The sequence below is a fragment of the Carcharhinus amblyrhynchos genome, chromosome 25 (genome assembly GCF_965287045.1).
Source record: "Carcharhinus amblyrhynchos chromosome 25, sCarAmb.v2.hapA, whole genome shotgun sequence".
Lineage (NCBI taxonomy): Eukaryota > Metazoa > Chordata > Chondrichthyes > Carcharhiniformes > Carcharhinidae > Carcharhinus > Carcharhinus amblyrhynchos.
In genome coordinates this window covers 11,488,960-11,516,279 of record NC_137348.1, presented here as the reverse complement: position 1 = coordinate 11,516,279, position 27,320 = coordinate 11,488,960, and the positions used below count along the sequence as shown (strand labels likewise).

Below are 27,320 nucleotides of genomic sequence, written 5' to 3'. Positions count from 1 at the left end.
AAGGGGAAAAAGTAGCATCTAGGTCTTAGGTAATTTACATATGATTTTGTATTAAACATTTTTATATCTATTTCTAGCAATTTACTGAAAGACTGAATCAATTTCTTCTCACTAAAATACTTCCAATGTGCTTTGTAATAATTACTCACCCACCCCAAAGTATTCTCATCTCAAAGGTGCTGACCCCGTGCTGGAATATTCTATGAGACACTGAAGCCCTTTGTTACCTGGATCAAGTTACCAATTTTCACATGAGCATAGCCTGTAGAAATTCGTAATCTATTTGTTTGTGAGATGCACTGAGTCAAAGCAAATAGTGTCCCCTTAAATGGCAGAATATTCAGCAGAGAACTGCTGAAAGCCAGCAACAGTGCAAATCCTGTCTTTTCCCTGCTTGCTAGCCCATGGTTATTGGGTCAATCGTAGTACTCCACATTGCTTGACAGAAGAGAAGGACATTCTTATGATAATTACTATTCTAAGCAAACGACAGTAGCACTGTGTTTTTAAAATTGAAGGCTGGTTTGAATTTTGTCTGAAGTCCATGGCATGAACATACCCCCCATCTCCCTCCACTGCTGGCAGGATCTACCGGTCCTGCCAAAGTCAATGGATGTTTGAATGGCCCACTGCATCTATCGCAGAGGAACCCGGCATGATGGAATTTTCCAGCCCATATCAATATCAACAAAGCCTTTTGTTTCATAGTGTCTCTGTAGCCTCTCGTTAAGAGCTATCTATTTCGTCCTAATCTTCTCCTGGGTCCTATAATTTCCCCCCCTGAAAGTAGTTATCCAATTCCTTTTTGAAAGTTGCTACTAAATCTGCTTTTCACCGCCCTTTGAGGTGTGCATTCCAGATGACCATAACTATGTAAAAGTAACTCACCTCTGGCTCTTTTGCCAGTGACTTTAAATCTGCTTAATGAAAATCTGCTGGTGTAAAATTGTTAAGATTTCTTAACAAATTAATAAAAGTCTTTGAGAAACTCTAGTATTGTAAAACCCAAGCTGCATTCCTGCACATTTTTAAGCATTATAGTACAAAGAAGAGAAAAAGGACATAATTTGCTAACTGCAAAGTGCTCTACAATTTCAGCCAGGATATAAATATATACACACACAACCACACACACAGTACAAACACACACACACTTTTTAAAAGAGGCGTGCAAAGATTGAAAGAGAATTACAAAGAGATCGAAGCAAACTTACCCCCCGCTTTAGGCTCCTGAAACAGTGGATTTTAGGTTTGGAGGTCATAAATTCATTCAGGCGGTGAGAGAGGGGCTCTTTTTGCTGCTTGGGAGACTGAGGGCCATTTGGAACAGCAGAAGGTGAGGAACAGGTAGGGGGAGGAGGAGGAGGCTGATGAGGAGATGTTAAAAGGGACATAAGCTACGAGTAAGAGATGGGTAAGTAAAAAGGGTAAAATAAAAGGAGAAAAAAAAGCAAACAGAAATAAGAACCACAAAAGCCCATGAACAAAAATATTTAAGCCATGATATTGCAAAGAAAATTGATAAGACAAAAGAAATTAATGAGAAAAGATAAACAAAAGGGAGAATAAGGTAAAATCAGAAAGCAACAAGAATATTTTGATAGAAAGCTCATGCAAAAGTAGTTACAGTTCTGCAAAACATGCACACTTCAACTCTGTAAATTATACTTCAGTAGATATGCCAGGTTTTTTTTAACCAGAAGGTAATGATTTTAACATATATCGCTTGACACGTCATGAGGAAAATCAACATACAGCTCACAATCTATGTGCTCACAATGCGTGTGTTTTGTTCTAAGATCGAAGTTCTGTTCGTAAGCAAGGACCATTAATGACAGGTACCCATGGAGTTCATTATTCACAGAAAAAAACATATGCCCCGTGGAAAAACACAAGAAAAAGAGTTTGAGTGGGAACATCAGCAAACAGTTCTTCAAGCCATGTTTTTAAACCACCCACATAACACAGCCTGGAGGGAATAATATATACGCTTGAAAATGTTGACACTTTGATCCTGGCTGACCCAAGAACAAATGACATTCTGATTCATATCAAGGTGGAGGTCATCTGGAAACACTATTCAGGATCTCACATGTGAATTTGACTTCAATTTTAAATAAGCACTGATGTAACAGTTGGAGAAATTCAGGGTAGGAAGAATAGTTACTACATGCCTGCACCATGAACTAAACTCTCAGAGGAGCAGATTCCTCTGGCTAAAGAGAGTGGTTTCCAAAGGATTCAAGAATGTAAAAAAGAACTAAAATTCAATGACTTCTGGCTCAATATTACGAGTGAGAAGCCAAGGAAAACTAAATAAAAATTAAAATCTCTTGAAAAACTCAATGGTAACAAGATAAAAATTCAAAACTTCTTGGGTATTCATTATCCTTTCTCCTCCAACCTCCTCTAATTCCCTTATACCTCAATGCTGTGACCATCCTCAAATGCTTCATCCAGAAATTGCTCTTCCTGCCTCATGTGTTGGCATTGTTTTAAACTGAAGTTCTACGATTTGGAGTTTCAGTGATACATATCTAACACGTGGCACGTTTAACAGTCTGGTTTGCCTAACACCTGGCACTTGAAGGTCCCAAGTCCTGTTGGAATAATAAATACATCACTGTTGCCTCCTGTATTGTCATTTTTGGTTTAGTTAACAGTTCTATGTTTAAGATGATATTTTCAGTCATTTTCATCATAGCCCTAGTAGGGTCATTGCATCATGTTACTACTTCTCTAGCTTTCTTCAAGCCTCCCCTTAGTCCACATCTCAATGTTATTCACCCATCCCATTTTCCCCCTTCTTCTGTTTTTACCTTTAATTTCCTCTTCAATTATAATCAGGACAATGCTGGTGGGTCTTCATTTCCAGTGTCTGTGTTTGGTTATGTTTTTCTCTCTAATTTGACCTGGCAATATTTTTGATTTCCAAAATTCTATTCATTAGTTCACAGGCCATGTGTTTAATATTAGTTAATTTACTTCACGCACTCTTTCCCATTCTGCACCCAACTCCCAATCTCTCAATTCCCAGTGACATTAGTTTGACTATCATACTATTCCCAGCTCATTCCTTTATGTTCTTGGCTTGAACACTCGCAACTAACTCCCTTTGTATGCTTATCCGGCACAAATCACCAGCTTCCAACTACACAATCTGATGCTTAGCCCCTGGCCTTGTTCACCAAACAGCATCTACCAACACACTTCAGTTGAGAGTTTGAAATGTAAACTTAAATTTCAGTTTAGTAAAAAGAAGTTTCTGTATTAATTTAATGCAAACCCCTTTAAAACATTGATTTCATACTCCACCGAATTCCCATTGCTGGAAGCCCTTGCACTCACTGTTCCCACTTCACTGCATTACCAGCTCATTCCATATGCTCTAGGTTCGTTAATTCCAGTTGAAACAATTCTTAATCAATTTAAATGTTCAATACTGTTGAACACTGAAATATTAAACTAATGCTGAGGATTATTTTATTATTGAGTGTTCTTACTTTTTTCCCTCAGTTTTCTTTCTATTCTTTGGAAAGAACGGGCAGGATTTTGAGCCCTGCGCTATTCACGTGAGAGATTGCCAAAGAAGGTGCAAAATCCACCAGAAAACAGAAATTGGAAATCTCACCGGTGAGATTGCAGCTTCTGATTTTATCTACCTCTCGCCAGCAATATAATGATGTACATAGCCAGAATGGGCTTGAACCTGACTGTAATAAATTTTACTAAATTTCATCATCCACCCCTTTCATCAAATTATCCCTGCTCACTAAATATTCATACACAGGTCTGGTCAAATACAAACCTGAGGGGATTCCTCTGGAGGCTCAAATGGTCAGTATAGCCAACCTGGTTGGAGGGTAGCTGACACTGAATGAGTTGTCATGATGTGGGTATGCCGGCGTTGGACTGGTGTAAACACAGTAAAAAGTCTGACAACACCAGGAACAACAACAACAACAACATAGGTTGGACTAAAACCTGGTGTTGTCAGACTTTTTGCTGAATGAGTTGCCAGGGAAAATTGTGAGTGTGGGGGAGGGGTTATTCTTATTTGTGATTGGACCCTCTGTGGAGCCAGCACTACCCCACCAGAGTGATAGCGTTCTTCTCAGATGTTAAAGTGTCGAGATCTGGAGGAAAAACAGACCAGTGGAGCTGGAGAGTTTCATGCCGATTTTCTCAACAGAATTGACATTTTGCCAAATTCTGGTAAGATCACCCCCAACAGCTTCTTTTTACTCACTAGGCCTTTGATATTGTGTCCAAATGACATTAATCATATGAGCTAGGCATGTATCAGGGATATTTTCCTACAGTGCCTAATTATGCATCACCTAACCGTATGCAGCTTGATATCAATGAGTAGGGCTTTAGCTTCCTTTTTCGCACCCTCAACCTGTCTGTTCTTTTGGGAAGAATAAGGAGGCCACCTTATCAGAAAATAAGAGTCCAAATGGAGCTGAGGAACAGAAGAATCGAGGAGTTTAGAAACACCAGCTCTTGATCATTGGGATCCAATATTAACATTGAGGGACTGAATTTTTATCAACCCCTGGCTCCCACAAACAGCGCGCGCGCAAAAGCAAATAGGAAACCACTGTGGAGAGTTTTGAACTATTCCATAGAATATAAATAAAATATGTTCATAGAAATAGATTCTACCATATTTTACTTTTCACATGGAGCTTTTGAATATTACCACAAATTAATTTTGTGTTGCAGTTTGTATGCAAGATAGATCTAAAATGCTTTTTTTCGCCAAGTTCCAGGATTCAAGATTACATTATACTGATTTCTCTCATGTTAATAAATTTTATTTTGAAATAATATTTTTTAGTGAAATTCAGAGAAAGTGTGCATTTCTCTGCTGTCCGGGAGTAATTATGTTTCTGTCTGAAATTTATATTTTGTAACTCAATTTTTTTGATAAACATTAATTTTCTGGTAATTTATTAGGACACAAAATTGAGGTTAAGCTGGCATACCTACTATGAACTGCTAAATCCTATGAGAAAATTATATCACAGAAAAGTACAAAACGATTGTCCTATGTTTAAAAAAAATTGTTACTTCAATGGATGTTTAGTAAAAGAACATGCTGCTGCACATGATGTGGAAAACATGGTCAGTTTGTTAGTTACTTGCGTGGAAAACAAAAACATGATCTTTTTAAGCAAAATGTAACAACAAACCATAATAAACATAAATAAACAAAACTATAATTTAAGATTGAAGTAAAATCAAAATAATTCATAGCGATGCCACCAACCCCATTACAAAGTCATGGAATATTACATTAGTTACACAAAACCATGATAGATACTACATGAGGCAAGACATTTGTAAGATTAATGTACACAGATACTGAATGCTTTTACCTTATTTTTCTTGATGAAAGGCCAGAGTTTGCCCTTGGATTTGCCACTTTTAGATTCTTGTTTGCCATCAGATCTGCTATTGGAGAGACTGCTTTCAGAAACTGTTCGTTTCATAGGCTGACTGAAATCTTCAAACTCAACATCTCCAGGCTGTTCAAACCCAGACTTGAAGGCCTCTACCACCAGTTGCGTATCCTAAAATGACACAAAGAGGAAAATATATCATTTTACCAGTTCCCTGCATTTTCTAGTCAAAATTCTATTCAACAACAAAAGCAAAAGTAAGAGACGTTTTCCAACCTTCCATGAAAACTCCTCAACCGTATGGAATAAAAAACAGATAGACCTCAACTTGAAATTCTATTTCATGTAAACCAGGTGAGCCAAAACTACCAAAAATGTATAATATTTTCTTGTAGCAAACAACACTATTTTAGTGTTAACCTGTCTAAGAAAAATTTAAATCTAAAAAATGCAGGAATTAGATAATTTACCAATTCCAAACTCCTGAAATAAAAATATTTGTTTCCATCAGGTTTGCTCCACCTTTTTTTTCAGATCATACAGTGAGAACCATAAAGATACATCATTGGTGAAGGATATTGCGAGAACAATGCAAACTAATGTCACCGTCCCAAATTTTACCATTGCCCTTTATCATCTGCTTCAAATAGTTCTGGAGCCAAGGGAGAAGCTAGACAGATCTTTGCCTGTGGCGAAGCATTCAATACTTTCAACCGTTTGAAGAAATTTCTCCTATCACCTGAACCACTTAGTTGACCAGTTTAAATTACAGACATTCATCACTTACTGCCCAACCAAAAGAAACAGCTTTACCCTATACAATTCTATTAGAATACTCCATACTGAAAAAAAATTAAATTTCATCAATCTTCACTGATCCTGTATTGAAAGTCTCCTCATGATTTTAGCTTCAAAACCTTGTCGTTATGACCATAGCAGATGTTAACTGCTAAACAAACTAAATCCCAGAGGGAAACTTGGCTTACTGGGCCAAATTATTTAGTATTCTGAAACCAAGGAAACATACTAAGCTCAGCAGCACAAAATCTAATAACACTTTTGTGATTTTAAAAGTACAAGGTTTATTAACAAGGAGAAAAGAAAACTTAAGCACACAACAGCTACATAGTTAAAAATTAGCCTTGCAAAACAATCCCTCAAAAAGACTCCCTACTCAGTCAGACCCACAAGTTAACATCACCTGGCCACACTCCTTGACAGATGTTTAACTATAAAAATCTAGTAATACTACCCCAAGGCAAAACCGGTTTCACTTTCATAAGGCACAGGCCACACAATCTCTCAACACCTCCTCCATTCTGCTGCGGAAATTCAAACCTCAGAAAAAGATTGCTTTCTTTGGCCTCAGGACTTTTCTGGCTTGATTCAGGCTGATTCAAACAGCACCTTCTCCCAACCCAGAGCTTCTGCAGCAGGTCTACCTCCCCCAGCCAACAACATTTCTCCTTTTCACTTTCATCTATAATTCCAAGTCCTCAGCATGTCGTTGAATTTAACTTTTCCAAAATATAAAAATCTTTCATGTTGAGTTTGTCTCTGTTTTTGGGCCAATAAACATACCAAATCTTCTTCCTTTTACTCATTGAACTCTTGTACAGTGCAAAATTTTACATGTGATTTCCCTTTGACAAGCTCTCAACTTATCTGACCTAATTAGCTGCACCTCAAACCCACCACAATATCAGATTACAAATTCACATTCCGACACCTTTTATTCCTTTTCTTCAACACTTCAAGACAAAATGGCTCCATTAATCTTTTCTCAACTTAAATCATTTACACAGACTTTTATATACAGACCTCCAACAGTCCAAAAGACGGGTTAGGTGCATTGGACCATGCTAAATTCTCCCTCTGTGTACCTGAGCAGGAGCCGGAGTGTGGCGGCTTCGGGAATTTCACAGTAACTTCATTGCAGTGTTAATACAAGCCTACTTATGACACTAATAAACAAACTTTAAAAACAATGTTCTCCACAAACAAATAAAATCCATTCTCTCTAGTTCATAAGAAATAGCTACTAGACCCTGTTCCGCAAATCATCAAGATCATGGCTTATCTGATTTTGGCCTCAAGTCCATTTTCCTGTCTGTTTCCCATAATCCTTGATTCCCCATATTCAACAATTGACCTGAGTTGTGAATATCTTCAGTGATTTAAAGACAGGATTTCAAGGATTCACAACACTAGGGGAGAAGAAATTCATCCTTATCTCCATCTGAAATTGGCAGTCCTTTAATTTGTTACCATGCTGCCTAGCCTAGATTGCCCCATGAGGGGTGACACCCTCTCAACATATATCCTGTCTTGTCAAGCCCTCTCAATCATATATTTTTCAATAAAATCACCCCTTGGTCTTCTAAACTCCAATGAGTTTTGACCCAAACTGCTCAACCATTCTGTATTAGATAACTTTGATGTGGGTATGCCGGCGTTGGACTGGCGTAAACACAGTAAAAAGTCTGACAACACCAGGTTTTAGTCCAACCTATTTATTTGATAATATACTCGCAAGCTTTCGGGTTAGCCCCTTCGTCAGGTGAATGGAGAGTTCTGGCCTCAGACAGAGCATATAAAGCACAGGCAGTTTAGAGATTACTGATTAGAATGCGAATCCTTACACCTAACCTGCTGTTCAAGACCTGAAGTGGCTGATAATGTGAGTGGAAGGAGCACTGATCACAGTTTAAAGAGATGTGTATTGTCTCCAGACAGTACAGTAAGTGAGGTACTGTCTGGAGACAATACACATCTCTTTAAACTGTGATCAGTGCTCCTTCCACTCACATTATCAGCCACTTCAGGTCTTGAACAGCAGGTTAGGTGTAAGGATTCGCATTCTAATCAGTAATCTCTAAACTGTCTGTGCTTTATATGCTCTGTCTGAGGCCAGAACTCTCCATTCACCTGACGAAGGGGCTAACCCGAAAGCTTGCGAGTATATTATCAAATAAATAGGTTGGACTAAAACCTGGTGTTGTCAGACTTTTTACTTAGATAACTTTGTCAGCCAAAAAATTAACCTAATGAACCTTATCTGCATATAATGCATAGTATTTTAGCTGTTGTCTCACTACATCCTTACTTGCATTTCCCAAACCTACCATTAAAGGAATAAGGGCAGCAAACCCATGATGCACAACCTATAAGTTCCCTCTCCAAGCCACACACCATTCAAACTTGAAACTATGTTGCTATTCCTCTACAGTCATGGGATTATAACAAACCCCAAAGGAAGAAAGAAAAACACAGAGTACAGGACCTACAGTTCCCACTGGGCTGCTTTGTGCTAATGATGTGGGTATGTCGGCGTTGGACTGGCGTAAACACAGTAAAAAGTCTGACAACACAAGATCTTGGGTTCATGTCGCACTATCTGTAACCCCCGTGACTTGCCTGGGTTTGCAAAACCTCACTTACTGTACTGTCTGGAGACAATACACATCTCTTTAACCTGTGATCAGTGCTCCTTCCACTCACATTATCAGCCACTTCAGGTCTTGAACAGCAGGTTAGGTGTAAGGATTCGCATTCTAATCAGTAATCTCTAAACTGTCTGTGCTTTATATGCTCTGTCTGAGGCCAAAACTCTCCATTCTCCTGACAAAGGGGCTAACCCTGAAAGCTTGTGAGTACATTATCAAATAAATAGGTTGGACTAAAACCTGGTGTTGTCAGACTTTTTACTCTGCTTTGTGCTAGCCAGGGAATGGCTGCATATGTGCACATCTGTAGGCTGGGCCTGCAGGAACAGAGCCTGTGAACATGCGCAGCTCACTTTTTTCCAATTTGGGAAGCCAGCACAGAAGATAAAAGAGGAAAAAGTGATATAGCGTGAAAAGGTGGTCAGGTGACCTGATAGAGGAGCACCACTCCAGAGAAGGTGTCTCAGTGAGCAGGAGGTCACAGGCAAAGGCGTCAAAAAGGTGATCCCAAGCCAGGGAGTGGGATAGTAAGAGGTTCCAAGAACATTATCTAGTAAAGGTACAAGGACGAGAATCTGAAACAGATACTGTTAAGTGAAGAGAAAAATACTCTAAATTAAGAGACAGAGCTGCAGGGAACAGTGGAAAAGTGAGCTTGAAAGAAGCCACAAGAGCTGAGAAGACAGCTGAAGGTTGGTGACTCCTTATAGCAGGTTTTTTGGGGCAGTGGTGTTCTGTTTGGCATAGTCAAATATCTGGGAGTGTGCATGAAAGGTGAAGTCTGAAAGCATACAGAGATCCAGGGAAAGGAATATCAGAGGGAAAGACTGAAACTCTGGACATGAATTGTTGATGGAGTAATTGAAGTGAAAGTATCTCCCATGAGATAATTCCAAAGTGAGTTGATTATGGGGAGGGTCTTGTTCTCATGCCCACATGTCTATTTTCAGCCTGCTGCAATGCTCCAGTGAAGCCCAACCCTGGAAGAATAATACCTCATCTCCCGATTAAGCATTACAACTTTCTGGACTAGCATTGAGTTCAATAACTTTAGGTTGTGAACTTTTCCCTCCATCTCGACTCTCCCCTTTTTATTTGTTATTCAGTTCCCTTGGCTTGTCTCAACACAATCCCACCTGGCCACTATCCCTGGTTTCTCAGCTTTACTCCCACTGACCTATTTTCTCCTTTTAGAATATTCTGCCACTCTATCTTTGCCACTATTAACACTCTTCAATCCCTAATGGCACAATTCACAGCCCTTTATCTCATGTCCATAACATCTTTATCAAAATCTTCTGAACGCACTGACCTTCCATTTTGCGCCATCTTACTCGCCAAGTATATAATTGAAAATATTTCTCCCCCTCTTCACTTCTGTAGAAGGGTCACGTGGACTCAAAATGTTAACTGTGTTTCTCCACAGAGGCTGCCAGACATGCTGAGCTTACCTAGCATTTTCTGTTTAATTTCAGATTTCTAGATCCGTAGTATTTTGCTTTTATTTGTATGACATCATTACTTCTTCACTCTTTAACTCTATGCCCCTACTTATGAAATCGAAAAAGCAATCAAGTTTTTCTTTCGACAGACTTATTTATAATAAGTTACGTATTTGAAGCCCTAATTTCATTTGCAGTTTGTTCACACCTATATTTCCACTAGGTAGGTTCTCCTATTTTGTCTTCCCAAAATTTATTAAGGAACTTAACCATATTAAACTTCATCTGCCATCTCCCTGCCCATTCGGCTAACTTGCCTGCCATTCCATTAGCTCTTTCTCTTTTTTATGGCCCTTTACCTTTTTCATTGTTTGGCAAACCAACTATTTTGTGTTAACAAATTCAGACAGTGCTTCCTATTTCCAATCATCTTCAAATACAAAGAACAAAAATGGATTGATCCCTTGCATAAATTTCACACTAGATGGCTGATAAAACATGGTATAAGTCACATCATCACACTTAATTGTATAATGCCGAAACATAGGAAATTACAAATACTAAGATATGATATTTACCATAACAACAGTAAACTAATCAAGGCCACTTACGGAAGTGAGACAAGTGGTGGTGCTATTTGTCCAACAAATTTTAGCTGTAGACTGGAATTTAGTCCAGGTTAAATGGGACAAGGATTTTTTTCTCTCTGCCAGCTGTAATGTTCCAAATGCAATAAGTTTAGGACAACCTCATCCCAGCTCTCTGTGGGTACGGGCACACAGCATAATACCATCATTTGGTACTACATCACTAATCTTGTTCAGATTGCCAAGAGGATGACTAGTGTGAGAAACATTAAATTTACCTGGTTACAATCAAATTGGATTATGACATGATTACTGAGACATTTGTAGCTTATATGCAATTTATAAAAGGTCCATAAATGAAGTGCTTCAACTGCTGGCATTAAGTACCTAGTAGAGCACAAGAATTTATCAAAACATTCCCTTGGACACAGCTCCAAACATCTGAGGTGTGTCTATTTTAACACCAGGAGTGTAGTGAATAAAGTAGATGAGCTTAGGGCATGGACTGCTGCTTGGGAATGTGATGTGGTGGCCATTACAGAGGCTTGGATGTCTCAGAGACAGGACTGGGTACTTCAGGTGCCAGGATTCAGATGTTTCAGGAAGGACAGGGAGGGAGGCAAAAGAGGTGGCAGAGTGGCAGTGTTGATCAGGGACAGTGTCATGGCTGCAGAGAAGGTGGATGTCGTGGATGGACTGTCTACGGAGTCTCTGTGTCTCTGTAGGAACAGCAAAGGGTCGATAACTTTGCTGGGTGTTTTCTATAGGCTGCCCAATAGTGACAGGGAAGTTGAGGTGCAGATAGGGAAACAGATCCTAGAGAGATGCAGTAATAACAGAGTTGTCATGATGGGAGACTTTAATTTCCCAAACATCAACCGGAATATCCTTAGGGTCAGGGGTTTAGATGGGGAGGAGTTTGTTAGGTGTGTTCAGGAGGGTATCCTGACACAGCACGTGGATAAGCCTACGAGAGGAGAGGCTGTACTTGACCTGGTGCTGGCTAATGAACCAGGACAGGTGTCAGATCTCTAGGTGGGAGAGCATCTCGGGGATGGAGATCATAATTCTATCTCCTTCACGATAGCATTGGAAAGAGATAGGATCAGGCAGGCTAGGAAGGTGTTCATCTGGAGTAAGGGGAAATATGAAGACATCAGGCAGATAATTGGACAAGTAAACTGGAAGGAGGTGTTCTTGGGGAAAAGTACTGAAGGAAGATGGCAGATTTTCAAGGAATGTTTGACTGGAGCTCTGCACGACAACGTTCCGATGAGACAAGGAGGTTTTGGTAGGTCGCGGGAACCGTGGTGCACGAAGGTTGTGATGAACCTAGTCAGGAAGAAAAGAAAGGTGTACAAAAGGATCAGAGAGCTAGGAGATGTTAAGGATCTAGAGGAGTATAAGGCTTGTAGAAAGGAGCTTAAAAAGGAAATTAGGAGAGCCAGAAGGGATCATGAGAAGGCCTTGGCGGGCAAGATTAAGGTCTACATATTTGTAGAATGCCCTTCGGCCCACAAGTTGCGCCAATCACATCCATACCTACCAAGCCATAGAACGATCTGTAACTCCCAATCCCATTAAATCTCATATAAAAGACTCCTGGATGAGTATATGGGATTTAATGGGATTAGGAGTTACAGATAGTTCTATGGCTTGGTAGGTATGGATGTAATCGGTGCAACTTGTGGGCTGAAGGGCCTGTTTGTGCTGTAGTGTTCTATGTTCTATATGGCCTGGTCAACACTCAAACAAGGCAGAAGTGTCAGCTGCAGAATTTTTCCGGAAGTTGTTCCCTACTTATGTAAAAATATATCCTAATTCCTTTGAGATTATATATTTCGCAAGAGGGCTCAAAAAAATAACGACTATAACTTTCACATATTAAAACAGAAGAAGATGACAAACCCTGAGATAATACAACCAAGGAGAGCATCTAGTTTCAGTATGACAAATTTTAGCTTTCCTCTTACATCAGGAGCAAACCATAGGAACAATTAATATTCAAATTCTGAGCAGAAAACTTTCCATCTTGTAATCTGGAAAACACTGCAGGTGGAAGAGTTTGCACTTTTAAAGAATTGTTCATAATATTTTTGCTACATAGTCATGAATCACTTTGTAGGCAAATTGAATGCAGTGCTTAACTTCATGTATAGTGAATTTAAAAAAAAGGTATGTCTAATGGGAGTGTTTTAATTTAAATATTTTATAAAGCTATATTCAGAAATAAAGATCTTTCATCATTTCTAACCAGGAGCAGGATTGGGAGGTTCCAGACTGACTCTAGTTCTGAAATTGAGGTTCCAGTAGCATCCAAGAAAGTTACTGTAAGATATCCCTGGCCCAGAAGCTAAGAGTGGAACAAGAAAACTAGCTTGTTGGTAAACATGTGACATTTAAAACTAAGTCTGCAAATATTTTTCGGAACTTTATGACATAAAATAGAGCATTTTGCACTAAAATAACTTTGCTACATTCTACTTTCCCTTTAAGTATCTATTTTCAGGAGTGGATGCACATTTTTTTTAAAAATCAAATAACAGTATCCCTCTCATCCCAAGTGTATACAACATCCTTGGAACAGATAACAAAACAACATCTGGAAACAGTTCAGCTTTGTTCCATCCATGAATGATGAATGAGCCAGAAGGCATTACACAGTTGTTTAGATGCACACACAGTCAAGTTGGAGGAGGAAGCCACCTGCAGCAGTGCACAGACTTCACTGTAAATCTAAATGCAGCAATTAGTCAGCTTTAACAATAGGCCAACCAACAATCAATCCCAAAACTGACAGGCCTGATATCAAGAAATCAGCTGAGCGGCAGAAGGGTATTACAAGTGTTCCCAGTACTCCCAGGCTAGAAAAAGGAGAATAAAATCAATGGGTTATAGGTTATGTGAACAGGATTTGAAAATGGACTTGAGAGCCCCTCAAGCCTGTTCCAGTATTCAATATCATAGCTAATGCATTTTGAGGTGACTAACAAGGCAAGGGAATACACAATAAATGGAAGGATGTTAGGAAGTACAGAGGGATCTTGCATTGCATGTTCAAAGATTCCTGAAGGCAGCAAGACAGTAAATAAGGTGGTTAAGGAGCATCTGGGATACTTGCCATTATCAGCTGAGGCATAGAATACAAGAGCAGGGGGATACGATGGAGCTGTATAAAACACTCATTAGGCCACAACTGAAGCAGTGTGTAGAGTTCTGGTCGACACACGATAGGAAGGATGTGATTGCAGTAGAAAAGGTGCAGAGGAGATTTGCTGGATGACTTTGAGATTGCTTTCTTTAAAGGAGAGAAGGCTGAGGGGGACCTAATTGAGGTGTACAACATTAGGAGTGACAAAGTAGATAGGAAGGAACTTTTCCCCTCAGTAGAAAGATCAATAACCGTTATGCATAAATTTCAGGTAAGGAGCAGGAGATTTGGAGGGGATTTGAGAAAAAACCTTTTCACCCAGAGGAATCTGGAACTCACTGCCTGAAAAAGTGGTTGAGGAAAGAACACTGACAACATTTAAGAAGTATTTAGGTGAACATTTGAAATGCCATAACTTACAAGACTGTGGCTGAAGACAAGAAAACAAGGTTAAAGCTGGAAAATGGGATTAGAATAGATAGGTGCTTACTTTCAGAACACTCCTCCCTGCAGTTCGACTTTGATGCTTATCCGATCAAACCAAATGTTGAATCTTGCTTTTTCTCAATTTAGATTCCCTCTCTCCCAGCTTGAAGACCCTTCAAATCACAGCTACATTTTTTCTTACTCAGTCTCTCTCCAGCTGCTTCAGTCTTTGCATTGGTGCTTAACGCTTAGCAATGCCTCATTCCCACTCAAGATCACTGCTGTGCATGGTCTGTTTATTATAATGCATGGATACTCTAAATTAGCTGCTGTAGTAGAGAGCCCCTGTAATGGGCAAGGTTTCAAAAGGTCATGTGAACAATTCAGCCAATCAAGATGAAGCATATGAATTGTTGGGGCTAAGTGTGGGCTCTCCCAGGCAGTCTGGAGATTGAGTCAATGAGTCAAAGTCATTGGTAGCATCTTTCTCACTCTCCATAAATATTTATTCCTGCTAATGAACAGTGCTTTAGTTACTCCATTTTTTGGTCTCCACTCTTTTCAAGCTATTACATTTGGCAAAGATGATTAACTGAGCACTTTCAATTTGCCACAGAAAATGGCAGACACAAGTCGTTGGAAGCACGTCTATTCAGCAAATCAGCAAGTTATCATAATGCCTCTGTTCAGAAAGCTTGAGCCCCATTTGATCCAAATTTGGACGATTGGGTTCAATACTTTGAATGCTTACAACGTGACCCATTCAACTAACTGGGCTGAAGCACACGAATCCTGGGGCTGAGCACTGGTTCTCCCAGGCAGTTTGGAGACTGGAGTCAAAGTCATTGCTAGTTCTTGATCACTCTCAATAAATAGTCATTCCTGTTGATAAATAGTTCTTTAGTTACTCCACTCAGTGGTCTCCACTCTTTCCGAGCTATTACAGCTGCACAGCCATGCATCTCGGAGGGAACATAACTGCATGTTATCTTTGTGATATGTACTTACAAGAGCTCCCAAATCGTTCTGACTGTTGACATTTATTCAGTTTTTAAAATTATTTGGTTTTCTACCTTTCTGACCAAAGTGGATAATTTCATATCTCCCAGCTTAACCTACATTTCCCACCTTCTCATCTAAAGATTGATCTATATACCGTTGCAGTCTCTTCATCCTCTTAATGTCTTTGTATAAGCACAAAATTTGAATATATTACACTAGGTTCCCTCATTGATATCATTGGTATAGATTTTAAATGGACAAGACTGTCCATTTAAAACTATGGACAGAACTAAGTTTAAAACTAAGACTGGGCCTGCACTTGTTAGAGTTTAGAAGGTTGAGGGGGGATCTTATAGAAACTTACAAGATAAGGAAGGGGCCAGATAGGGTAGAGGTAGAGAGATTCTTCCCGCGTAGAAAGGAAACCAGAACTCCTGTGTGTGTGTGTGTGTGTGTGTGTGTGTGTGTGTGTGTGTGTGTGTGTGTGTGTGTGTGTGTGTGCGTGCGCGTGCATGTGCGTGCGTGCGCGCAGTTTAGGAGGGTGGTGAATCTCTGGAATTCTCTGCCCATTGAAGTGGTGGAGGCTACCTCGTTGAATATATTTAAGTCAGTTAGATAGATTTCTGATAGACAAGGGAATTAAGGGTTATGGGGAGAAAGTGGGAAAGTGGAACTGATTCACTTCAAGATCAGCCATGATCTTATTGAATGGCAGGGCAGGCTCGAAGGGCTAGATGGCCTACTCCTGCTCCTATTTCTTATGTTCTTAAGGTACAAGTGATCGTCCACACGCTCCCCTAAATACATCCTAGTCCATGTTGCTAGGAATGCAGTTCCAGGATTTTGACCCAGGAACAGAGAAGGAACAGTGATATAGCTCCAAGTCAGGATCGCATGTGGCTTGGAGGGGAACCTGCATGTGGCAATGATCCAATGCATCTACTTCCCCTTTCCTTCTAGGACATTCACAATCTCTGTTGCCCTTCTTTAAAACCCTAGATGCAGGCGATTAGACCCAGGGGGCCTGTCAGTGGTTCCACTTATTTCTTCAATACTATTTCTATACTAATAATAAAGTCGAGGTAATAAGGGGATGGATAAGGTTTTCAGCGACAAATAAGCTGAGGCAGGGATAGAACCAGGTGATGCTATGGTGCTGAAAGTTGTCTTGGTGATGCTATGGATACGTGTGATTGGAAACTCATCTTGGGAGTGAATTACGACACTAAGATTGTGAACAGCATGGTTCAGACTTCAGCAAGATGTCACTGGCTAGACCAGCATTTACTGCCCACCCTAGTTCCTTTGAGAAGGTGATGGTGATCTGCTGTCTTAAGCCATTGCAGTCCCCAAGATGTAGGTACACTCACAGTGCTGTTAGGGAGGGAGTTCTAAAGTTTTGACCCAGCGACTGTGAAGGAACAGCAATCTATTTCCAAGTCAAGATAGTGCATGCATTGGAGTGGAACCTCCACGTGGTGGTGTTCACATATATTTGCTGCTCTTGTCCTTCTAGACAATAGTGGTCATAGGTTTGGAAGGTTCTGCCTAAGGAACGCTCTTGAGTTCCTGCAGTACATCTTGTAGATGGTACACGCAGTTGCCACTGTTCATTGGTGGAGGGAGTGAAAATTACTTCAAAAAAAAGCTATGAAGTGGTCATAAAACAGTCAAGATGAACAAACTTGCCTATCTCCTTGAAAGCTACATTAGTGATCCCTGGTGAGCTGAATCCATTCATGGGATTCAGAACTCAGCTAGGCACTTATATTAGGATTCTTGCATTGTTGTATAAACAAAATCCCCAGAGCTGACTATACTAAAAGCTTTTTGATTTGATTTATTATTGGCTCGGCATAGAGGTCAGCACTGCTGCCTCACGGCACCAGGGATCCACGTTCAATTCCAACCTCCGGTCCTGTCTGTTTGGAGTTTGCACATTCTCCCCTTGTGTGCACGGGTTTCCTCCGGTCTCCTCACACAGTCCAAAGATGTGCAGGTTAGGGTGACTGGCCGTGCTAATTTGACCCTAGCATCAGAAGATTAGCAGGGTAAATATGTGGGGTCATGGGAATATGGCCTGGGTGGGATTGTGGTTGGTGCACACTCAATGGGCCAAATGGCCTCCTTCTGCACCATAGGGATTCTATGATATTGGGATATAGTGAAAAATACCATTTCTTGTATTTGATTTATTATTGTCACATATATTAGTATACAGCGAAAAGTATTATTTCTTGTGCACTATACAGACAAAGCATATTGTACATAGGAATGGAAAGGAGGGTGCAGAATGTAGTGTTACAGTCATAGCTAGGTGTAGAGAAAGATCAAATTAATGCGAGGTATGTTCATTCAGATGTCTGATGGTAGCAGGGAAAAAGTTGTTTTTGAGTTGGTTGGTCCACGTCAACTTTTGTATCTTTTTCCTGACGGAAGAAGGTGGAAGTGAGCATGTCCAGGATCTGTGGCGTGCTTGATTATGCTGGCTGCTTTTCCGAGGCAGCGGGAAACATAGACAGCGACAATAGATGGCAGGCTGGTTTGAGTGAAGGACTGAGCTTTGTTCACAACCCTTTGTAGTTTGTTGTGGTCTTGGACAGAGCAGGAGCCATACCAAGCTGCCATACAACTGGAAAGAATGCTTTCTATGGTGTATCTGTAGAAGTTGGTGAGCGTTGTAGCAGACATGCCAAATTCCCTTAGTCTCCTGAGAAAGTAGAGACGTTGGTGTGCAAAACATACCATTCTTAGAGTACTAAGGAAGAAGGAAAGGTTGAAGAATATAGTGCTGCAGTTACAGGTATGGTGTAGAGAAAGATCAGTTTCATATATCAGCTCCAAAGATGTTCGGGTTGGGTTGATTGGCCATGCTAAAATTGCCCCTTAGTGTTCTGGGATGCATAGGTTAGAGGGATTAGCAGGTAAATGTGTAGGGATATGAGGGTAGAGCCTGGGTGGGACTGTGGTTAGTGCAGACTTGATGGGCCAGATGGCCTGTTTGTGCACAGTGGGTTTCTATGATTCTATTAAGATAAACAACGCATGTTTTTGGTGGAAATTAACTAAAATAATCTATTAAAAGTAATGTCAAACAGCCACTCTTTAAAAGCGCAAATGGCCAGGCTGGATCCTTTTTTGTAGTGATTATTTCCCACTGAGCTGACTTCTACAAATCAATGACATATCACAATTAAGTTCACCTCACATGGGTGATGCATAAAATTTTTAAGAACAGTAAATATTACTGAGAAAACGTAATGTGCCACAAACAGTATTCAAAAAAGGCATAGAAAACATTTTTCATATCTGAGGCAGAACAAATGATACCCTGTTACAGCATCATGGGTCAACTGGAAATGTGTCTTTTCCAGGCTTGCTGCCATAAATGCAATCAAACTTTCTCCTATTTCTTGTCACCTCGATTTTTTTTTAGCATGTTTAGATCCTAGCCTTGACTGCAACCCCATGAATCTAACAGACCTCCTGCTGTCTCTCAAGTAAGAAACTAACATGTTAGTGAGGTAGAGAATGTAAGTTACATGTGATCAGGCTGAATTAGAAGATTGCAATCAGGCAACTGAAAAAGCAAGGTTTCCATTTTCCAAACAGCAAAATAGGTAAATACACCACAGGGGCAATTCTTCAACTTTGTCACACCTGGCAAAATCGCGTCGATCTCGGAGATTAATCTGTTGTTCTGATTTGAGGCCTGATGCCAATTTGTGACCCCCCCCCACCCCCGCAGCTCCTTTCTAATGATGCAAACCAAACTGCACCTTTGAATCCAATTAGCATATTTAAAGTAGCTGCTAAATATGCACAGCCTGTTTGAATCCCACTGCACTGGATTCTCTGGCCTTCAGGCTGGAACGGTGAGAATCACTACTGGTCTCCATTAGTGGAAACCTGTTGTGATGGCCATGCTGGGGGTTCAAGTGGATGGTTAGATGGTGGCCATCAGGCAGTACCCATCTGACACCATGGCAGTGACTGACCAGGCACCTGGCTGTGCCATTGGTCATGCAGGGGTGGATCATGATGGGGATGCAAGTCAGAGGTCAGATTGAGGACTCAACAGGAGGGCTCTGATGCTGCCAATCTGTTTCGGCAAGAGGGTGGGGCACATGTGGCCGGTGAGAGGGTTCCAATGTCCATGGAGGGAGGAAAGGGCGTCTCCCAGTGCACTGAGAAATCGGGACACCCTCATGAAAAGCAGCCAAGTGCTCTCAAGTTGTGCTCACTGGCGTGTTTATAGACTAGACCACTCCCCTCATCCCCAGTCCAGCGCAAAACTCCCAACTCTCCAAAAAAGGGACTGAGTGTGGGAGGATTGTGATATGGGGCGTGCCTGAGAAACTGGTGTGGATCACACCATTATTTTTGCTGTTATGACATTATGGGTGGGATCATCTGTTCGTTCACACCAGCAAGATTCTCTGGTCCTGCCAGCAGCTCACCCCCGTCCGTGGGCTTCATGACATGACTTCTATGGAAAATCCTATTGACAGTGGCAGGGGCAGTGAATCCTATAACCCGCGAATGAAATGCCATCTCCTACCACCAAGAAACATGCAGCTGGGAAGCCAAAGAACATATTCTATGTTTGTTTTGGAAAGAATTCCACCCAATATGTACTCAGCCATAGAAACCAGAGGCCCTTGAGTTCACTTAAAGTCAGTTCTAAGTTAAGCAATTTCAGTTAGGGCTAACTGTTGTTGACTTTAGAATTGGCACCAACCTATTGGGCTAGGAAGTGAAAATCAGGTAGAACTCCTGATTGCTATCCAGCAAACCACTGCCGGAAAGCAAAATACTGCAGATGCTGAAATTCTGAATGAACAAAAATTGTTGGAAATAGTCATCAGGTCAGGCAGAATTTGTGGAGACAAAAAGAGTTAATGGATGGGATTTTACGTCCTCACTCATCCTGAAACCATAAAATCCCACCCGAGGTCAATGGACCTTCCCATTGTCCACCCCTCACCTGCTCTGATTCCCTTGGCAGGCAAGGTGGTAAAATCCTGGCAATGTTTCAGGTTGAGATAACTTTTCAATAAAAAGGTAAATGACTGCATTTGTTCTCCTGCATGATCAATCAACTGACCTCATCTTCAGTGCCATGCAAACTGAGTATCAGGCAGCAAATAAGACCACATGGTTAAAAAGAAACACTTCACACTTCCAATGCCATGTTCAGTTCCTTCTTCCAGTAGTGAGTCGGATGGGTGATCGAAATTGTATCCCACAATGCCACAGTATCACTATGTTTATGTACCAGGATGTTGCTCAACCAACTTAAGATCTAAGAATGTTTTAACCTCAGGACTAAAACCAATATGTGCATACTTTAAAGAAGGCCTACCTCTTTGTTTCGTAACTGTCTTCCCTTCGCTCATGCTTATCATGCTTTACAGTTTTCATGACAGCAAAATATCAGATACTTTGCAATGATCATGAGTTCTGTCATGCAATATACTGGTAAATTGCTCAATAGTGACTTCTGTCAATGTGCACTTATTTTTGACTAATGTAACAACTGTGTATCTTTCCATATTGTGTAAACATCAGAATTGGTTATGCAGAAAAATCTAACAGGGAAATTGAGCTAGTAATGAAATTTGACCTTACTGGAACTATCCTTTCAAACTGAATCCATCAGAGAAGAAGTCGATTAAGTTGATAATTGGGCACAGGGATCAAAATGTGTGATTAATCTAAAGGCTTTCATAGCTATACAGGCAGCACACAAACTTTATGCTGCCTATAATTTAGCTCTTATAGGTTCAAAAACAATCTCTGGTACAACAGCCAAGAATCTCCATCCCTGAGCTCTTCAATGCAGCACTGGAGGCTTTGAATGCAACTGCACATTATATCCTTGCAAATGAATCAGTAGCCTCACATACTATGCCCTTCACCGTGGCCTTCATTCACCTATTGTGCCAACAGTCTCAATTAAACCTGACTCATACACAACATTCACTGCCTCGCCTCACCACAAAATATTTAATATTCCTGTAAACCTTAAATTCATTTCACAGCCTGTAAATATGCCAGCAATGAAATATTGCAGGCACGTGATTTTTGTCAACATAGTTTCCCCTCTCGTAGGATAAATTGGTTCATAATTGCAGATAACAGCATCCAACTGGCACGGACATGCCCTCAACTCCATGGAGAAGACAGTCAGGAGCTGTGTTGAAACTGTGGAGGATGATGATATGTTCTTACCTCATCCATCTTTTCACATTCCACTTCTACCGCATCCTACAATCTTTTCTGATTTGTAAGCTGCAGATGGTGGAAGCATGCACATCTTGATTTCCTCTCCTTCTATCAACCTAACATTACCCCTGTGCCACTTGGTCAGCAACAGGTCACATGGCTGATGTTTCTGCTTCTATTTAATACAAAAGGGAACCACTCAATGGCTAAGTATTGCAGTGAAAACACAGACTGAGGTCCTGAAATATTGGCATGCTGCTATGCAAGCATAGACACTCAAGTGTTATGCAGGCTCAGACTGCTACCATCATAAAGTGCTCAAATGGGCTTTCATGGGTGGCATAGTGGCACAATGGTGAGCACTGTGGCTTCAGCATCAGGGATCCAGATTTGATTTCAGCCTATGGTGACTGCCTGTGTGGAGTTTGAACATTCTCAGTGTGTCTGCATTGGTTTCCTCCAGGTGCTCCATTTTCCTCCCCAGTCCAAAGATGTGCAGGTTAGGTGGATTGGCCATGGTAAACGTACGAGTTTGGGGAATAGGGTGAGATGCTCTTTCTGAGAGTCTGTACAGACTCAATGGGCCAAATGGCTTCTTTCTACACTGTAGGAATTTGCTGGTTCTATGATCTCATGGCAATCTTTGCGTTCAGATTACCGAGGTAGCACTCCAGTAAAGAAGCAGGTGATTACGTGGAGTGGGATCACGGTGTCTCCTCAGGATGACAGCATTCATGCCACGTCCACTCTGCCAGTGCTCCTATTGTTGCCCATTTGTCAGCCAGCCCACACTGCTGCCACCTATACAAATCTGTGTCTGTTAAGTTCAGGGCTACTCAACACTGTCTGCAGTCTCTCACACTTACTTTGCAGCCTTCCACCAACCATGTTGCAGCCACTGCAGTAGCAATATGTGGGAGCACTTAAGACAGGCAACGGCACCATTAGGTCAGACACTAAGGGAATGCAAAAAGGTAATTAATTTTTTTTTGCATAGTGTTGGATGATTTTTTTGGATAAAATTAATATGGAATAATTTTGTGATAGTATTTTTTTAATATTGTGACTGAGAGCAAGATGTGATAGTCCATAAGAGACATTTGTTAAATTGTGGGACGACTGAAATAGGGATTTGAGATCACATGCAATGGGATCTAAAATTGAACAAGACAATCAGGGACAGATCAGCTGAAATGATGATGTGCTGTTGCCTCTTCCCTTCCTCTTCCTCCTGAGCTCCATGCTGTATCCCTGGTGTAAGAGTTGTGTCTTTATGAGGCCAGGTTGTGGAAGATGCAGCATTGTGTCAGAGAGCATTTCAGAATGGAAACAGGCCCTTCGGCCCAACTTGTCCATGCTGCCCTTTTTTTAAACCCCCTTAGCTAATCCCAATTGCCCGCATTTGACCCATATCCCTCTATACCCATCTTATCCATGTAAATATCTAAATGCTTTTTAAAAGACAAAATTGTACCCACGACTATTATTGCCTCTGGCAGCTTGTTCCAGACACTCACCACCCTCAGTGAAAAAATTGCCCCTCTAGACATTTTTGTATACCTCCCCTCTCACTTTAAACTTAGGCCCTCTGGTTTTAGACTCCTCTACCTTTGGGAAAAGATATTGACTATCTATCTGATTTATGCCCCTCATTGTTTTACAGCTCTATAAGGTAACCTCTCAGCCTCTTACATGCGAAAGAAAAAAGTCCCAGTCTATCCAACCTCTCCTTATAACTCAATCTATCAAGTCTTGGTAGCATCTTAGTAAATCTTTTTTGCACTCTTTCTAGTTTAATAATATCCTTTCTATAATAGGGTGACCAGAACTGCACACAATATTCCAAGTGTGGCCTTATCAATCACTTCTACAACTTCAACAAGACATTCCAACCCTGTATTCAGTGTTCTGACTGATGAAACCAAACATGCCAAATGACTTCTTCACCACTCTGTACACCTGTGACTCCACTTTCAAACAGCTATGAACATGTACCCCTAGATCTCTTTGTTCTATAACTCTCCCCAATACCCTACCATTAACTGAGTAATTCCTGCTCTAGTTCAATCTACCAAAATGCATCGCCTCGCATTTGTCTAAAGTAAACTCCATCTGCCATTCTTCAGCCCACTGGCCCAATTGATCAAAATCCTGCTTGAATTGGAGATAACTTTCTTCACTGTCCACTATGCCACCAATCTTAGTGTCATCTGCAAACTTACTAACCATGCCTCCTATATTCTTATCCAAATCATTAATATAAATGACAAATAACAATGGACCCCTGAGGCACACCGCTGGTCACAGGCTTCCAGTTTGAAAAACAATTCTCTACAACCACCCTCTGCCTTCTGTCAAGGTGGCCTTCATAGCGAGGGGGATTGAATATAAAAGTAGGGAGGTCTTGCTGCAGCTGTATAGGGCATTGGTGAGGCCGCAGCTGGAGTACTGTGTGCAGTTTTGGGCGCCGCACCTGCGCAAGGATATTTTGGCCCTGGAGGGAGTGCAGAGGAGGTTTACTAGGCTGATACCAGAGTTGAGGGGATTGAGCTATGAGGAGAGGCTGAATAAACTAGGCTTGTACTCGTTAGAGTTTAGAAGAATGAGGGGAGATCTCATTGAGACGTATAAGATGATGAATGGGATGGATAGGATAGAGGTGGAGAGACTCTTCCCTCTCAAAAAAGACAGTAGGACTAGGGGGCACAGCCTCAAGATAAAGGGGAGGCGGTTTAGAACGGAGTTGAGGAGGAACTTCTTCACTCAAAGGGTGGTGAATCTCTGGAATTCTCTGCCCGTTGAAGTGGTGGAGGCTGCCTCGCTAAATATTTTTAAGAAGCGGGTTGATGGGTTCTTGATAAGAGAGGGGATTAAGGGTTATGGGGAGAGGGCGGGAAAGTGGAACTGAGCCAAAACAGATCAGCCATGATCTTATTGAATGGCGGGGCAGGCTCGAAGGGCTAGATGGCCTACTCCTGCTCCTATTTCTTATGTTCTTATGTTCTTAAGCCAATTTTGTATCCATTTAGATACCTCACCCTGGATTCTGTGAAATTTAACCTTATGCAACAACTACCAAGCGGTACTTTGTCAAAGGCCTGCTAAAGTCCATGTAGACAACATCAACAGCACTACCCTCATCCACCTTCTTGATTACCCCTTCAAAAAACTCAATCAAATTTGTGAGACGTGATTTTCCACTCACAAAGCCATGCTGACTGTCCCTAATCAGTAGTTGCGTCTCTAAATGCCTGTAGATCCTGTCTCTCAAAATACCTTCCAACAATTTACCCACCACAAATGTTCCCAGCTTTTCCCTGCAGCCCTTTTTAAACAAAGGCACAACATTTGCCTCTCTCCAATCTTCAGGCACCTCATCCGTGGCTATCAATGATTCAAATATCTCAGCTAGGGGACATGCAATTTTCTCTCTAGCCTCCCACAACGTCCTGGGATACACTTCATCAGGTCCTGGGCATTTATCTATCTTGATACACTTTAAGACTTCCAGCACTACCTCCTCGGTAAAATGTACACTCCTAAAGACATTACTATTTACTTCCCCAAGTTTCCTAACATCCATGCTTTTCTCAGCAGTAAATACTGATGAGAAACATTCATTTAGGATTTCACCCATCTCTTGTAGATCCGCACATAGATGACCTTTTTGATCCTCAACAGGCCCTACTCTCTCCCTTGTTACTCTTTTGCCCTTTATGTATTTGTAAATGCAGCATAGAGTCATAGACAAGCCAAAGGAAGTCACACACACTGGCGGGTTTTGCAGAGCTCCCCCAGCAGGGTCCAGGCTGCAGAGCCTTAGTTTCAGCACCTCAAAGCCCTGCTTTCAATGTTTAGTGTGGCAGCATGGCATTCATTGCACACACATATGGTTGGGCAGTGGAGTCATGAACCAGATGTAAAGCAAATAATATGTCTCCTCACTACCTTTTGGTTCGAAGTGATGGTTGAACGACTTGGGGAATAGTGCACTACCATACAACGAAAGCACAATGACTGGTGCCACGATAGCCATTTAATTTATTGTCACGTGTATAGGTATACAGTGAAAAGTATTGTTTCTTGCGTGCTATACAGACAAAGAATACCATACATAGAGAAGGAAAGGAGAAAGTACAGAATGTAGTGATACATTAGTGGGCATTCACCAGCATGCTCCACTTAACTGCACATTCAGTGAATGGTAATCTTAACAAGACATTCCAGCCTTGAGACATAGCACCTACAAAGCCATATGTATTCAATCAATGACACCCTGCACTGCCATTCTGGAAAAGACGCATACACATGCCATGTTCAATCATAAAAAATTGGGAATGAAATTCTCTGGCTTTCAAACCTCTCCTTATTCTATCCAAATTGCAAACAAAATTGGAGGTCAGTTGTTTCCCATTTCCCTTTTCATAATTTGAATAACTCAGCTTTTACTATCAGCCATGTACTTAAAAAGTTAAAGAAAATAAATTCTGTAATATAAAAACTGAAGAAATGCAAGGATACAGTGCAATCTTAAAGATACTGGATTAATGAACAAGGGCTTTAAGTGCATTGAATTTATCATGTAATACCTTATGTGACAGTGTGTTTGTTTCAATGAACTACACATTAATGGGGGGAATCCTGCACATTAATGGGTGGAATCCTGTGCACTTCAAACAAAATATCAAGGATTGGGTCTTCTTAATGTCCTAACCTCACATTTGGCTGTCAGGGGGCCTGCTTGGATGATCTTCCTTGGATCAGACAATTAAGAAGTTGCCTCTAAGTCCACCATCCAATTAAGGATGGCAGGCAGGTCCTGATGCTGCAGGCCATATCAGAGCACCTGCAACTTAAAAGGATGACAGTCCAAAAATTAGAGTTGGAAGCTGATAGTGTGGGAACAGGAAATGGCACCTCCATTTTGAAGTACCCTCAGAAGAGTTATTCAATTGAAGAAACTAAAACAGTGGATGCAGCTGTGGTTCACTGATTGACAATGGCTCCTGGGTACTGGGTCTGGGAGGCCTCATGAAACTTCCCAGACAAACCGCTAGAAAATTTCAAAGCACCAGCTGGGCTCTGTGAGGGAGCCCATCTGTATCAGTCAACAAATGGGCAGTTAATGCTGCAAACTGGTTGCTGCTGAGTTGGAAGCCTCTGCTGGTGGTGACTCACTTCCTGGAAGATTGCCCAGAGGTGAAGATACATTAGTCTGTTGACCTGATGCTTATATCCCCAAAGTTCCACTCATTTTTAAACCCACCCTAAGGGACAAGGAAAATTCCACCCTTCAACTCCCATAATGTAAAATAATCAACAAAAATAAATAATTAGCACAAATAAAGGGCAGTACAATGGCACAGTGGTTAGCACTGCTTCTGCACAGTGCCAGGGACCCGAGGTCAATTTCGGCCTCAGGTGACCGTCTGTGTGGAGTTTGCACATCGTCCCCCTGTCTGCATGGAAGGATGTGCATCCTGAGAGAAACCAGGTGCTCCAGTTTCCTCCAACAGTCCAAGGATGTGCGGGTTAGGTGGATTGGCCATGTTAAATTTTTCCTCTGATGGAGAAATCTAGCACGAGGGGGCATGGCTTTAAATTAAGGGGTGGTAGTTATAGGACGGATG

The 27,320-nt window shown here is 41.2% G+C and overlaps 1 protein-coding gene across 10 annotated transcripts in view; it reads right to left on the bottom strand.

Annotated features, from left to right (window-relative positions):
• fnbp1b (formin binding protein 1b) overlaps positions 1 to 27,320 on the bottom strand; it is a 289,323-nt gene that overhangs the window by 81,144 nt on the left and 180,859 nt on the right. For 6 of the 10 annotated variants that reach the window (XM_080212261.1, XM_080212260.1, XM_080212262.1 and 3 more), the window contains exons 9-10: positions 5,385 to 5,579; positions 1,215 to 1,397 (exon numbers count right to left, since the gene is read on the bottom strand). In XM_080212261.1, the coding sequence (XP_080068387.1) occupies positions 1,215 to 1,397; positions 5,385 to 5,579 (378 nt within the window). The remainder of the gene's footprint in view (positions 1 to 1,214; positions 1,398 to 5,384; positions 5,580 to 27,320) is intronic. The other 4 variants (XM_080212266.1, XM_080212267.1, XM_080212268.1 and 1 more) reach the window with 1 other exon arrangement.